The sequence below is a fragment of the Nymphaea colorata genome, chromosome 1, assembly GCF_008831285.2.
Source record: "Nymphaea colorata isolate Beijing-Zhang1983 chromosome 1, ASM883128v2, whole genome shotgun sequence".
NCBI lineage: Eukaryota > Viridiplantae > Streptophyta > Magnoliopsida > Nymphaeales > Nymphaeaceae > Nymphaea > Nymphaea colorata.
The window spans coordinates 6,951,194-6,965,967 of record NC_045138.2 but is presented as its reverse complement, the minus strand read 5'-3'; the positions used below and the strand labels follow the sequence as shown (position 1 = coordinate 6,965,967).

General features: G+C 39.9%; 1 protein-coding gene across 1 annotated transcript; it reads right to left on the bottom strand.

The window, feature by feature from the left end:
* Positions 1-6,691: 6,691 nt before the first annotated feature.
* LOC116253654 (receptor-like protein 49) lies at positions 6,692-9,187 on the bottom strand. The gene is made up of 2 exons (XM_031628623.1): positions 8,647-9,187; positions 6,692-8,094 (listed from the first exon to the last, which is right to left on the bottom strand). The coding sequence occupies exons 1-2, from the start codon at positions 9,185-9,187 to the stop codon at positions 6,692-6,694; spliced, it is 1,944 nt and encodes a 647-aa protein (XP_031484483.1).
* Between the last annotated feature and the right edge of the window lie 5,587 nt (positions 9,188-14,774).

Below are 14,774 nucleotides of genomic sequence, written 5' to 3'. Positions count from 1 at the left end.
TTGGAGACACTATCTCTGTGGGGCAATATTTGAAGTGTTCACAAACTACAAGTCATTAAAGTACATATTCTCCCAAAAGGATCTCAATATGAGACAAAAAAGAAGGGTTGAATACTTAAAGGATTATGATTTCAAAATATCATACCATCCCAGAAAGACGAATGTGGTGGCTGATGCTTTGAGCAGACATGCCAAGGAAACAATGTGTGGTATGTTGATTCGTTCTTGGACATTATTGCAAGATATGATAGCATGACAACCTTACCTTTATAGCGCGAATAAAGCAACAATGACTGCCTTGATACGACATCCTCTTATGAAAGAGTTTATATTGAAGTAAAAGGAAGATCCTAATTTTGCTAAAACTGCAGAAGAAAGTAAAAAGACAGATTCTTCTTGGTATCAGGAGGAAGATGGTTCATTGTGGTTTCAACCAAGATTGTGGGTCCCTAGAGATGAAGGGGTGAAGTGTCAGTTACTTGATGAAGCTCACAAATCCAAATTTGCTATACACCCTAGCAGTATAAAGATGTTTCAGAATATGAAGAGAAATTTTTGGTGGTCTGAAATGAAGCGTGAAATTGCAGAATATGTGGCAAAACGCTTAGTTTGCCAGCGGGTCAAAACAGAGCATCAACGACCAGAAGGCTTGTTGCAGAGGATCGATATTCGAGTCTTGAAATGAGAGGACACTACAATGGATTTTGTAGTGGAATTGCCACACACTAGGAGACAATATGATGTCATCTGGGTGATTGTTGATCGACTGACGAAGTCCACTCATTTTCTGCCAATTAGAATCAGTCACTCATTGGAAAGTCTCGCAGAGTTATACATTGGCGAGATAGTGAGATTGCATGGAGTGCCAAAGTTTATCATTGCAGATTGAGATCCAAGTTTTACCTCTAGGTTTTTAGGGGGCAATTGCAAAAGGCATTGGGTACCAATCTTAAGTTGAACACAGCGTTCCACCCCCAAATTAATGGGCAATCTGAGAGGACCATTTAGACCTTAGAGGACATGTTGCGTGCTTGTGTTTTGGACTAGAAAGGAAAATGAGATAAACATGTGAAATTAGCAGAATTCGCTTATAATAACAGTTACCACTCTAGTATCAGGGTGGCGCCTTTTGAGGCATTGTATGGAAGACTATGCAGATCGCCAACTTGTTGGATGAAATTGGGTGATGGCAAGATCGAAAACCCTTTGATAAGGAAAAAGTTGTTGACTGCACAGAGTAGGCAGAAAAGTTATGCTGACATTCGACGTAGAGAGTTGGCTTTTCAGGTTGGTGATCATGTGTTCTTGAAAATTTTACCTAGGAAAGGCGTATTTCGATTTGGTATTAAAGGAAAATTAAGGCCGAGGTTCATTGGACCTTTTGAGGAATTAGAGAAGATCAGAGAGGTGGCATACAAATTAGTATTACTACCTAATTTGAGTCATGTTCATGATATTTTCCATGTTTCCATGCTTCGAAAGTATGTACCGGATCCTACATACTTGATTGACTTTCAAGACATTCAAGTGTAAGACGATCTGACAATGGAAGAAAAACCTATTAAAGTTGTGGATCAAAGAAAACAAGTGCTTCGCACTAAGATAATTCCCTTAGTGAAAGTGGAATGGCAACACCATGGGTTGAAGGAGAGCACATGGGAACTTGAGGAGGATATGCGAAATAAGTATCCACATCTGTTCATGCATTGAGGTATGATCTAAATTTCGAGGGTGAAATCTTATTTAAGGAGGGTAGGATGTAACACTTGTTTTCATTGCAGGTCGGGTTGGGGTGGGTCCAAACCCAGACACGCAACTTACCCGCGTGAGAGCCCGATGCAAGGGCTCTTCTCCCTCACTTTCCTTAGTGTCTCCCTCTTCTTCCTCCTTGTCTCTTCCTCTGCTACGACCATAGCACAAACGGGAGGTAGAAGGTGGCTGCGATGATGTTTGGGCCGGCGGAGGAAGGGCGGTGGCCGCGGCAGTGCTTTGGTAAGCCCTCTCAACCTCATGAGCTAGCCGGTCATTTTGAGAATGTGTGTCCATAATGATAAGAAAGAATAAAAGATGAGAGGCCAGTAAGCTGTGGCAATGTGTTTGGGAGTTGTCACGCCTTCGCCATTGGTCTTGCCTGTTCGGAGCACAGGTGGTGCAAGGTCCCAGGGTATTGTTGTGTGATGTGCTTGGAGTGTTAGGTTCTCGCCTTCCCAAATTGGGTGTCCTGGGGAAGACTGAGTATCTTTCCTTGAAATTCACACATCCATGAATGAGTGCTCTTTCGTCGCAGTGGAAATGGATCTATATTGTTTTGGGCCACCACGGGGGTTGTCTCTCGGTTGTAGGCCGCCCGTGGTGTGCACGTGCTTGTGTTTGCACCCACAAGAATTGTTAATTCACTAAAAATGTAAATGAAAAGTATGTGAATAAAGTGATATGAATGATGCATAATGCCTAAATTGCATATGGCTATTGAATGTGATATTGTCGCCTTTGTATGTTGTGGTATATGTGAGGGGCTTCTTGGCACATTATGTGATTGTGTGCCCTACCACAACATGATATAAGTTGTTTTGTAATTGTTATATCTAATATGTGAGCCCTACCTAAAAGGTTTAGGGATTTACCTGGCTTATTGTCATACTGTGAAGGCTAAGCTTTCAGTTGTTTCATTTTTCAGGTTTTGGCGGACCCGGGGTAGCAGGTTGATCAGATGACTTCACTCACATCCTGCTAGGGAGGTTTTGGGTTTTTTGTAGTGCCGGCATATCATGTCTTGGTCTCTTTGATGTCTTGTTTTTGTTTGACATCAAAGTTGTGGTTTGAGGCATTTTTGTCAAATGTACTAACGTGATTTTTGTATGAACTGAAGTTGTTATATAATTGAAAGTTTGCCCCATTGTTTTAAATTGCATAGCTCCTCCCTTTTTAAATTGTTGTGTCGTCGCACCTCAATGAGTTATGTTTAGAAAAAAAAAATCTATTTGAGGGTCAAAAGGGTTGAGGTGTGACACCAACCCAGGTGCATACAACTCTCTCTCTCATTAAAAGATGGTATGTCACTAACACTATAAAAAAAAGATGGATTCACCAATGCTTAGGAAATGACAAATTGGTAAAAGTCAACTTTTGTCAGTCAACTTTTATCGACATCTAGAATCAGTGGCGGAGCCAGTGTGGAGCTGGCGTGGGCGCCAACCCAAGATAGCTCCATGTGAAATGGAGCCTCACTCCCGTGTTGGCGCAGGGTTGCCCATGCCAGAAATGGATCGGGTCCCAGCAGCGATGAGCAATCTAGCTCCACTAGGAAACTTCAAACAATCGGCCCTCTCTTTACACCCAAATTCACCGAAACTCAGAAAGGGGAAGGCCGAAGGGGAGAAGCACCGAAGCCGCGAAACATCGAAGGGCAAGGCTGCAAGGGCCACCGGCCAAGGCCCAAGGGCGGCAACAGCCAGCAGGCGCCAGGTGTTCTTCTTCTTCTTCTTGAATGATTGAATCGTTTCTTCTTCGAATGTTTTGAGTTTTTTCCATCCCCCCCCCCCCTTTTCAAGTTTCAACGTTTTTGCCTCATGTCTCTTGGTCTGATTTTTGTGCTGAAGAACATAAAAAACACCTGGAATCCAGTTTTTGTGCTTCTTCTTCTTGAATCCTTTCTTCTTGTGTTTTCATCCCCCCCCCCTTTCAACACTTTTGCCTCACGCCTCTTGGTCTGATTTTTGTGTTGAAGAACAAAAGAAGTGCCTGAAATTTGGATCTCTTCTTCCCTGCGCAGCCGATGTCGCGGCGATTGCTTTGTCTCTTCCTCCCGCGTACGGTTTATCTTCTCCCTCGGTTTTTTTTTTTTTGGTTTATTGCTTTTGTCTTTTTTGTGGCTTCCAAATGAGTTCATATTCTGGTAGATGGGGGAGTTTGGGTTCTGTAATCTGTTTGTTCATATTTGAATCTTATGGTGTTTGAGGTCTTCGGGCTGCATCTTCATGTTATTGTTATATAACTTCTATTCCGTTATGTTGTTTGAAAATATTGGTCATTCTTTTTGTTTTCCCTTCATGTTGGAAAATTTTGACCCACGTTGGGGTCTTTCTCCAAAAAAATAATCCTTGTGAGTCTCCTTTTTCCTGCTGATTTTATGGTTTGAGGCTTTGTAAAATCTTTTGTTCTATATCTAACACATAGGTGCTCCGTCCTATCTTGTCAAAAACCCTTTTGAAGTTTCACTTTGGTAAAAATACTGCAATTTTAGCTTTTTCTTATAGAAGGTGAGCTTCATGAGCTACCAGAATCTGCAATTATTGTTCCTCATGTAGCATGCTTGTTAGAGAATAATCTTGGGGTAAGCTGTAAGCACTTTACAAACAGTTTCATATGCATCCCCATTTCAAACAGTTTGGTATGATTTGCTTGACTTTTTAAAATAACATATATTTTAGTTTGAAAATTTTCACATACTAGTGCCCCATAGCCAAAAATTTCTAGCTCCACCATGGTATAAAATCAAATGTCAGTGAAGATTAATTTTTACTGATGTTAAAAAACAACATCTACCGATGTGTAGCGTTAGATGCCATTGAAGTTGGCCCTTTAGCAATGTCTATACTTCAAACGTCGTTAAAAATTTAAACTTTTTATGATGTCCAGCTCTGGACATTGATAAAAAGTAATTGTATTGACATCCATTCTGCAAACATCGATAAAAAGAAAGATAGTTTTACCGACGTGTAATCATTATAGCATCGGTGAAACTTTTTCCTAGTGAAAAATTATTGATGCTCGACTTGCGCGTTAGTATAATTTCACTTTTATCAACGTGTTAACTCTGGAGGTCACTAATGATAATTTTAATGATGCGTAATGGACGTCGGTAAAAGTTACACATTAATTGTACGAATGTTTTTAAGTAAGGCCTTTACCGACATCTGTCACATGATTAAACATCTGAAATCCCAATAAAATTGTTGAACCCAAGACAAACCACATTATAGAGTGGTTGGCTTGCTTTCCAATGATCATGTGGTGTCTTTGGAAGAATAGAAATGCTACTGTCCATGATAACAGAAGACGTCTGTCAAAGAATTTATGCAGTATGCAATGGGAGGACATGAAAAGTTTAGTCTTTGAGTTGACGAGGGAAATCACATCTGATTGCATTTTGTGAATGGATGTTATCTGCAAAAGCTATAGTTGCCATGACATTATTATTCATCCATGGGTAAAATGTTTTCAATATTGATAAAAAAAATTGTTCTGCATTTAAAAAAAAAAATTGTTTGAAACAAACTTTTTTAGGATGAAGTTTTATACACGAGTCTATGTGTGGGGAACTTTTTGCGGTTGAGTTTGTTTCATTCTTTGGATTGACTAAAACATAGTGCAGCACAACTCTTTGAATTCCATTGATCAATTCTAAAGGGGACCTTAATTGCGGTTTGGTAACTGCACTAATTCACATGTGTTAATGCAGACAAATGAACGCTTAATTTGAAAGGAATACTGCAAATTTAAGTACAAATTGTATGCATCTATGCCATTTTCATACACAGAAATGATGGAAAATGTACCAGTTATGTTTGTTAAACTCAAGTAGCATGCCTAGCGTTAAGCATCTATTGGACCCACGATAAGATGAAGTAAAAGTGAAATAGCAAACTAAGCACACACATACATGAAAATGGCTTGAAACTGAAAAAATGAAAAGACAATTCTATCTTTCTCAACATGTTGATATAGACACGAGCTCATGAACGACATCTGAAGACAACTTTGACTGCCTAACACCAATGGATATGCACACCTTTTATGGGATCATATGATTAACAAATTTAGGATGAATCTGCGTGAAGTTTAAATTCCATCGTCTTTTATTTAACTGATTAAATAAAGTACCTTTTACATATATATATATATATAATTATATTTTGAATCTCAACTAACTAGGTAAAACAGAGTCGCAAAAATTTTCTATATAAAATAGTATTTGCGGACATGACTATTATTAAACTTCTAAAACATCAACCCCTGCAACCCGCTTGTAAAGGATTGTGGGATGTTTTATCAGATTTGCTGGATCCTTCTTGATTTCAGTATTAAGTTTGCATATGTAATTAACTGCCTCCATGGGCACATCATAGCTGGTAGGATGGGCGGTGTGCCATCAACACACATCTTCAGTTCGATCCTTATGGTGTTACTTGCTCTGGGTTTCAAAGGTCGATTAAAGAGGGCACATGGTTGTCAAAAGAGACAATTGAGTGCCAACGGTCTTAGTGACGTTGGTTGGTTCCTCAAATCCATCTAGCTTGTTACAATCAGCAATTAGAGTTTGTAACATGGTATTGATCCACAAACATGACATTTTCCCTTCTATGTTGTTATTAGAGATGTCGAGATGCATAAGGCTCTCTAGTTCGCAAATGAATTTGGGAAAAGTTTGATGCAGCAAAAGCTCAAGTAAATGCACCATAAGTTTGTTAAACTCAAGTAATATAATCAGCATTAAAAGTCTGTTGCACCGACGACAAGACCAAGCAAAAGCAAAAAACTATGCATACATAAGCATACATTATTACATCTTCAAACTGAAAAAAGAGAGAAAAAATTCTATCATGCTCAACTGCATGCTAAAAGACACAAGCTCAAGAACAAACATCTGAAGACAGTTTTGACTCTCTAACACCAACAAACACACACACTTTCATGGGATCCTATGCGTGCCAAATTTTGAATGACGAATTTGCATCTTGATCCCGATAAATTGTATCATCTTGTCAGTTTGATCCCAACACCAGTTTTGTATACTTTCCATGAATACAAGGGGCAGAGTTATGGTCATCAATCCTACTGCAAATCCTATTCCAACCAATCCATACATCCAGACCCCTGTCTCCTCCTCTTGCTTGCTCATATTGTCATTGTGACCGTTCGTTTTAGTAGGGCATGCTCTCTTGATCTGTGGGCCACAAAGCTTCGGGTTTCCTTTAAAGCAAGATGAATCGAAAGTGCTAAATTGCTTTTCTTGAGGTATCCTTCCCTGCAAATCATTATATGATAAGTTTAAGATGGAAAGAAATGTGAGATCTGCAAGCCCCTCTGGTATGGTTCCTGTTAGTTGGTTCTGCGAAAGTTCCAACCACTCTAGTTGCAGAAGATTGCCAAATGAATTGGGGATGAAGCCATTTAGATGGTTGTCAGAAACATTAAATCCACGCAAATAGTTCAACATTCCTATCTCGATAGGAATTTCCCCAAAAAAGTTATTGTTGGACACTTCAATAATATTATTGAAGGGCCATGTCGAACTTGTTATGGAATAAATCTTTCCTTTAATTCTTTCCTCCACTTGACAATGTAAGTGATAGATGTAAGAGAAGACTTCAGACACATGAACACCATACTCTCTTGAAAATACATCCTCACCCCCTAAAGCTTTACTCTTCATGGCCTCAAGTCCTTTAAACAATTCACGTGGCAGATTCCCAGAAAAGTGATTGCTAGATATGTCCAAAATCTTCAATGCTGGAAATGAATGTAGTGAACCGAAGGCAGGAATGGGTCCATAAAAATGGTTTGATCTTAAAACCAGTACTTTTAGCTTGCTTAGTTGGCTTAGCCAATTGGGAAATGTGTCTTCTAATTCATTGTTACCCAAATCTAGAGCTTCCAAGCTTGTGCAATTGGAAAGGGATTTTGGAATTTTGCCAATCAAGTTATTGCCATTCAAGTCAAGGAGTTCCATATCGTTGAATCCAATCGGAATATGTCCTTGTAATTGGTTCTTTCTAAGTTTCAATCGAGTTGCTTTGCAAAGGCAATTTGGTATTGCACCTGTGAGAGCATTGGTTGACATGTCCAAAATGCTAGATTCAACAATAAAGTTGCAAAGAAAAAGTGGGATTGATCCACTGATTTGGTTGTTTGAAGCTGTCAAGAAAAACAATTGACTGCCAATAACCCTTGTGATGAAATTGGCTGGCTCCAGAAATCCATCTAGCTTGTTATGATCAAGAATTAGAGATTCTAAACCAGTAATGCTCCATAAACAAGATGGTACTTTCCCTCCCATGTTGTTACCAGAAAGGTCGAGATGCTGAAGCTGCCCTAATTCACAAATGAACTTGGGAAAACTTTGGATGTTGCAAAAACTTAGGTTTAAGAACTGCATCTGCCAGGGATTTATGGAAGGGTGCTCATGTCCATCATAATTATTGTAATTGGATATTAACTCCAACCTTAATCTTCTGTTATTGGAGAGGTCTAACAAGACTAAGCCCTTCATACTCAAAAAATGCGAAAGATTGAAGACCGCAGTGAAATCATTGGAGGAAAAGCTAGCTGTTTGTAGAGAAGGTAGTCTATGCATGAAAAATAAGATATCTCCGCTTAACAAATTGTTATCAAGGGAAAGATATGCCAATTTTGAAGTTGGATTATAGAAAACAGGGAGTGAACCACTCAACATATTATATCTAAGGTTTAACATTGTCAAGTAAGGAAGGGTGAAAAGTGATGATGGGATGCTTCCGATTAAGCTATTATTACTGAGAACTAACACCACAAGGGTGGAAAGACTGGAAAAACACGTTGGAATTGTTCCATTGAAGGAGTTGTCATTAAGTCATAAATAATTAAGGTGGCGAAATGAGCATAAACCTTCGGGGATCAAACCTGGTGGATTGTTGGTGGATGAGTTCCTGATGGAAACTCTACTCGAACGACAAGATGACACGATAGCTTCCTTCATTTTATTTGCTCTCAGATCTATCGGTGGCTGTGGTGGGGGCTTTGAGGGCATCAAGAGGCCAACAGACAGCTCTTTGAAAGAAGCGAGCTGCAGATCTCTAATATTGACGCTCCTTGTAAGGTTTCCTGGTGGCAATGTTACTGCCAAATGAACATTGTCTGAAACATTAAGAATCACCAATTTAGGCAGCAAAAAAATGCTCCAAGGAAAGTTTCCCTGTAGCCCACAACTGGACAACTTGAGAATGGTTAAGGAGGTGAGGTTTTCCACGAACTTGGGCACACGTTGCAGGTCATTGTGACCTAAATCCAAGTTAGATAGTGATTGCAACTGAAGATCAAGTGAGTCGACCAATGGACCAGAAATGTTACAGTCAGACAAGGTGAGCGTCTGCAATTTCTGGAGAGATGGTGAAGACACTAAGGCCATGCTCATATCCCTGCCACTCATGGAGACTCTTACTTCGTCGAGTCGAAGGTGTTGCAAGTGGACTATGTAAGATCATTTGGTGGGCCGGCTTATGTCTATGATGAATTTCAGACATTATGGCTGTCTTAACGTAAATATCCGCTTAAGTGATTGCATTTTGGGATATTACGTCATTTTAGATGGTATGGGGTAATTTTGAAATGTATAAATACCAGTACGCAATTACGGACTCTTTGATGGGTTGAATCCGTAATTGTCCTCATTATATAATGGTAGTGGTCCCTGGGGTCGTGCGAACAGTTGCTTTTGGTTTCTAGGGTTTTCTCTTCCCCATCTGAGAGAGACCTCACGCGCACCGCACGTACCCTGGAAGACCTTGCTGCGATCTTCCCGTGCACCAGATCAAATGGATTCAGGTACGCTTCCGCTTCAGTTTAAGGTTTCGTTTGTTTCAATGATTTAGCATAAGCATGATCCTGTTTAGGGTATATACGTTTGGTTTTGTATATGCGTTATGGGGAGAAATCCCATCATTTGGTATCAGAGCCTATGTTCTTCATTAAATCGTTGAATTTTTGGATGATTTTGTGCGTCTTCCCGTTGGGTTCTTCCCTGTTCTTCGGCTGCAAGTATTGTTTTCAAAAAAAAAAAATTTTGTGTTTTTGGGCGTGCGACGGAAGCCGTCGGGCTTCCGTTGCAGCCATGAGGAGGATCGTAGAAGGGGACGACAGGATCGGGGGCGTCTGTCACCGTTGGGCGATGGCGGGCCTCCGACCGTTGGGGCGCGTCGCTGCCTGCGGCCACCCACGCCGTGGGTGGCCTGTCGGTGCCCTCGGCGTCTCCTTCGCAGCCATGAAAGAAGAAAACAAGAGGAAGGGAAAAGGCGAAGGCAGGGAGAGGTGATGGCCGGCAGAGGGCGACCGCCGGCGACTCAGCTGTCGCCGGACGGGCCCGTGTGACCCGCCGCCATCCACCCACAGTCACCGGCGACCCACCGGTGGCCTCCTCGCCGCTTCAGCAACTGCCCAAATCCAGGAAAAGCGGCGGAAATCAGAAGGTGAAAACCGGTCGGAAACGGCCGGTTTTCGGTAGGAGACGGCCGGCCGTCCAGGCGGCTCCTGCCGGCGGCCACCCACGAAGTTGGGTGGCCTGCCGGTGGATGACCATCGCCTGCCTGCCGTTCGGTAGGCGAGCGGTGGAGGCGACGGCCGCGACGCTCGGGCGGTCGAGCTGTGTCGGACCGGGTCGGGTCTTGACAGACTCGATCCGGATCCATCGTGATTTAAAAAAAAAAAAAACATTTTGCCGCCTCGCGCCCGAGCCCCTGCGTTTGATCCGGATCCATTTGGTTTAAGTAAATCGGTTTAATTTTTTTTTAAACCGGTTTTGGAAAAGACTCGAACTGGTTCATTCGGTTTCAGACCGGTTCAATACGTTTCAGAACAGATTCGGTCCGATTCAGACCGGTTCGGACCTTCTAGAGGCCGGTTCGGACCTTTTAAACCCGATTTGGACCACTTTGGGACCGGTTCATTCAGTTTTGGAACCGATTCTAGCATTTTCAGACCGGTTCACTTGATATTTAGACCGATTCAGGGCTTTTCAGACCAGTTCATTGAGTTCTGGAACCGTTTTTTAGCCAATTTTAACCGGTTCAATGGGTTTTAAAACCGATACGGTCTATTTTTGACCGATACGTCTAACTTTAAGACTGGTTCAGCCCTATATAGGGACATGTGGGTGTTATAATTGTGGTTTAAGAACGATACGGGCCATTTTAAGGCGGATTCAGTAGTTCTTGACCCTCTTAAGCACGATTATGATACTGGTTTATAAATTTTGGACTCTTTTGGGCTCATTTCATTGAATCATTTTGGTTTTGGATTTAATGTAGGGCATATGTGTATGAAAATTTGGTTTATGCATTATGTTTTGCATGTTGTTAATTTGTGTGTGTACTTTAGATGAATGTTTGGATTATGAATTTAATCTTTGGCCATGTCTATTGTTTGAAATGAGTACGTTTGTACATTATGTCGCCAAAGTGACCTCTGTTGTACGAATTTGCTTGTTTTGAACATTAGATGATAGTATATTTGATCCATGCGGGCAATAATCAACCCAAAGGAGGATTGTTGTTTGGTCAGGTTTAAGTATACATGGCAATGAATATGTGATAATTTTTCAGGTTTCCATGTGAATAGCGAGTCAATCCAAAGATAGGTTCGTTGTTTAACAGGGTTAATTATCTATATTCATTGTTGACCAAGAATACCACTTGCAGTTAGTATTTCAATCCAAAGATTGGATATTAACGTTGCACCGGTACCTTGTGATGGGATTTAGGCCATTGTATTTAAATTCATTTATGTTTGTTATTTCATTTTTGTACATGTTTTGATTGTGAGCATGCTTTGGTTTGTTCTTTATACAGTGAGTTCTGCTTCTATGATATCTGCAAATTTGAGTACTGTTCCTGAGTTAAATGGTTCGAATTTTAAGGACTGGAAAGAAACTGTTATGATTGTTCTGGGTTGTATGGATCTAGACCTTGCATTTAGGGAGTTGTGCCCACCTCATCCAACAGATCAAAGTTTCCATGAGGATAAGCGGTACTTTGAACGGTGGGAACGCTCAAACCGCATGTGTCTAATGATCATGAAGAGATCAATCCCAGAAAATTTTCGGGGCTCTATTACTGAAAAGGCTAGTGCCAAGGCGTTCCTTGAAGAGATTGAAAAACGTTTTGCTAAAAATGAAAAGGCTGAAACAAGCACTCTTTTGAGTAAACTTGTGACGCTGAAGTATAAAAGTAAGAGGAACATACGAGTGCACATTATGGAAATGTCTCATCTTGCTTCAAAATTACAGGCGCTAGGTCTGAGGTTACCCGAAGACTTTATAGTGCATATGGTTCTTCTTTCTCTTCCACCACAGTTTGGACAGTTTAAAGTTAGTTATAACTGTCAGAAGGAGAAATGAACTCTTAATGAGCTCATTTCGCACTGTGTGGAAGAAGAGGAGAGATTGAAGCATGATAGGATAGAAAGTGCTCACTTGGCTACTACGCCTAAAAGTAAGAAAAGGAAGACTTTTAAGAAAATTGCAGTTGATCACGCATCCATTAAGAAACAGAAGAAGCATAAGAAAGGCAAATCAAGCTGCTTCTTTTGCAAGGATGAAGGTCATATGAAGAAGGATTGTACTAAGTATCACGCATGGAGTGAAAAGAAAGGTACGATTCTTACTTTGGTTTGTTCTGAAGTTAATTTAATTTCAGTACCAAGGCACTTATGGGTAGATTCGGTTGCTACTACTCACATAAGTGTTTCTGTGCAGGGCTGCTTAAATTGTCGGACGCCAATTGATGCTGAAAGATTCATCTATGAGGGCGATGACATGAAGGCGAAGATTGAAGCCATAACAGATTTTTTGAGTTATTGTTAAAGATTGGTTGTTATTTGAATTTGATAGAAACTTATGTAATACCGCCTTTTAGACGGAATTTGGTTGTTATTTCCTTACTGAACAAATTTGGTTATTATTGTTCATTTGGAGAAAATAAATTTAAGTAGTTTTTGCATTCAAATTTGAATTCCACTGGTTCTTTGTTTAGTAGCGATAACCTTTATTTGCTTGATACGGTTGCTTCATATAATGAAACCTTGCATGTTACGTTTAGTGGTACTAAAAGAAAATTGGCCAAAGAGAATTATGCTATGTTATGGCATTGGCGCTTAGGACATATCTATGAAAAGAGAATATAAAGGCTTATGTCAAAAGGAATTCTTGAGTCCCTTGATTTTACAGACTTTAATGTCTGTACTGAATGTATAAAGGGAAAATGAACAAACATTAAGGCGTTATAAGTTTTTTTTTTTTAATCCATTCAGTAAGTCTTTCTTTGAAAAGGAAATGCTCATTTCTTTGAGGATATTGAGTTTGGGAGGTGATCAGGTTATAAACATTGCTTTTGAAGAGGGACCTGAGTCCACTCTATTCAGAAGAAGGTAATGATGTCGATCTCTATACTGAAGAACAAACTCAACAACCTCAAGAAAATTAAGTAGAGGTGTCACAAAGGAAATCCATATATAGACTAAAGCAAGTTTTTCAGTCAATGGTATTACAAACTTCATCAAGATATAGTTTCATTTGGTTTCGAAATTAATATGGTTGATGAATGTGTATACCAAAAGTTCAGTGGGGGCAAATTTATCTTTCTGGTTTTATATGTCAATGATATATTGTTGGCAAGTAATGATGTTGGCATATTGCATGAAACTAAGATTTTTAGTCAACAAAGTTTGACATGAAGGATCTTGGTTGTGCATCTTTTGTATTGAGGATCCAAACATTTCGAGACCATTCTCGGGGTATTCTTGGATCATCACAAAAGGCCTACATTGATAAGGTGCTTCAGCGATATGACATGAAGGATTGTAAACCATGAAAGACTCCAGTTGCTAAAGGAGACAAGTTTAGACTCAAACAGTGCCCTAAAAGTAAAATCGAATCTATAGAAATGGAAATGATTCCCTATTTGTCTGTTGTGTGAAGCCTTATGTATGTTCAGGTTTGTACTCGTTTGGATATTGCATTTATCATTGGAATGTTAAGCAGATACTTAAGTGATCCTGGTATGGGTCATTAGAAAGCAGCCAAAGGAGTTTTGAGGTACTTAAAAAAGAACATAAGGTTTTATGCTCACATACAAGAAGTCAGACCAGTGGGAGATCATTGGGTATTCAGATTCTGACTTTGCTAGGTGCCAAGATAATGGTATTCAATCAAGTTTTGTGATTGCAGAATTTTGTCACGGGGTTGCGCATTATGTATAGTGTAGAAAGACCACTAAGGTTGTTGTGTGACAATAATTCAGCAGTCATGTACTCTTATAACAGCCACAGTTTGTCAAAGTCGAAGCACATCGACATTAAGTTTTTGGGCTGTTAAAGAGGGAATACAGAATGGTCACGTGTCTTTATAGCATATTGGGACAAACTCTATGATTACGGATCCGCTTACCAAGGGTTTAAGACATAAGGTCTTTCACGAACATGTGTTCGTATGGAGTGTTATCCTTGGATGATGTGCTGGTTTAGTGAGAGTTTGTATTTTGTTTGCTCTAATGTATGGACATGTATTCGGTTTTCTGCAGAATAAAGTTTAAAGTTCTTTGGTTCCATTCTGTGTTTATGTGCTTATGTTTTTTATCTCCATAAGGTTTTAAAGTTGGACCAGTTGAGAATAGACATGTTGTAATCACATTACATGTAATTCTCATGCTATACATTCATATCAGATCTATGTCATTGATTATGTTAACATTTGTGATCATTGAAGGTTTAGCTAATTTTATTATAGTGAAAGCCGCTTTGGTTCTGTGTTGATATGATCATGGACGAGATTGGTGAAATGACGTTTAATAAGATAGCAATTATGAGCTCCTAAAGTTTTATGTAATGTCTGAATGTACAAAGACATATTTGGCCCAAGTGGGAGATTGTAAGATCATTTGATGGGCCGGCTTATGTCTATGATGAATTTCAGACATTATGGTTGTCTTAACGTAAATATCTGCTTAAGTGATTGCATTTTAGGATAT

Coding starts and splice junctions, on each gene's coding strand:
- LOC116253654 (XM_031628623.1), bottom strand. CDS start 9,187: ATGAGTGGCAGGGATATGAGCATGGCCTTAGTGTCTTCACCATCTCTC. Junction 8,095..8,646: donor ACCAGGTTTGATCCCCGAAG/GTTTATGCTCAT, acceptor TTTGTGAATTAG/GGCAGCTTCAGCATCTCGAC.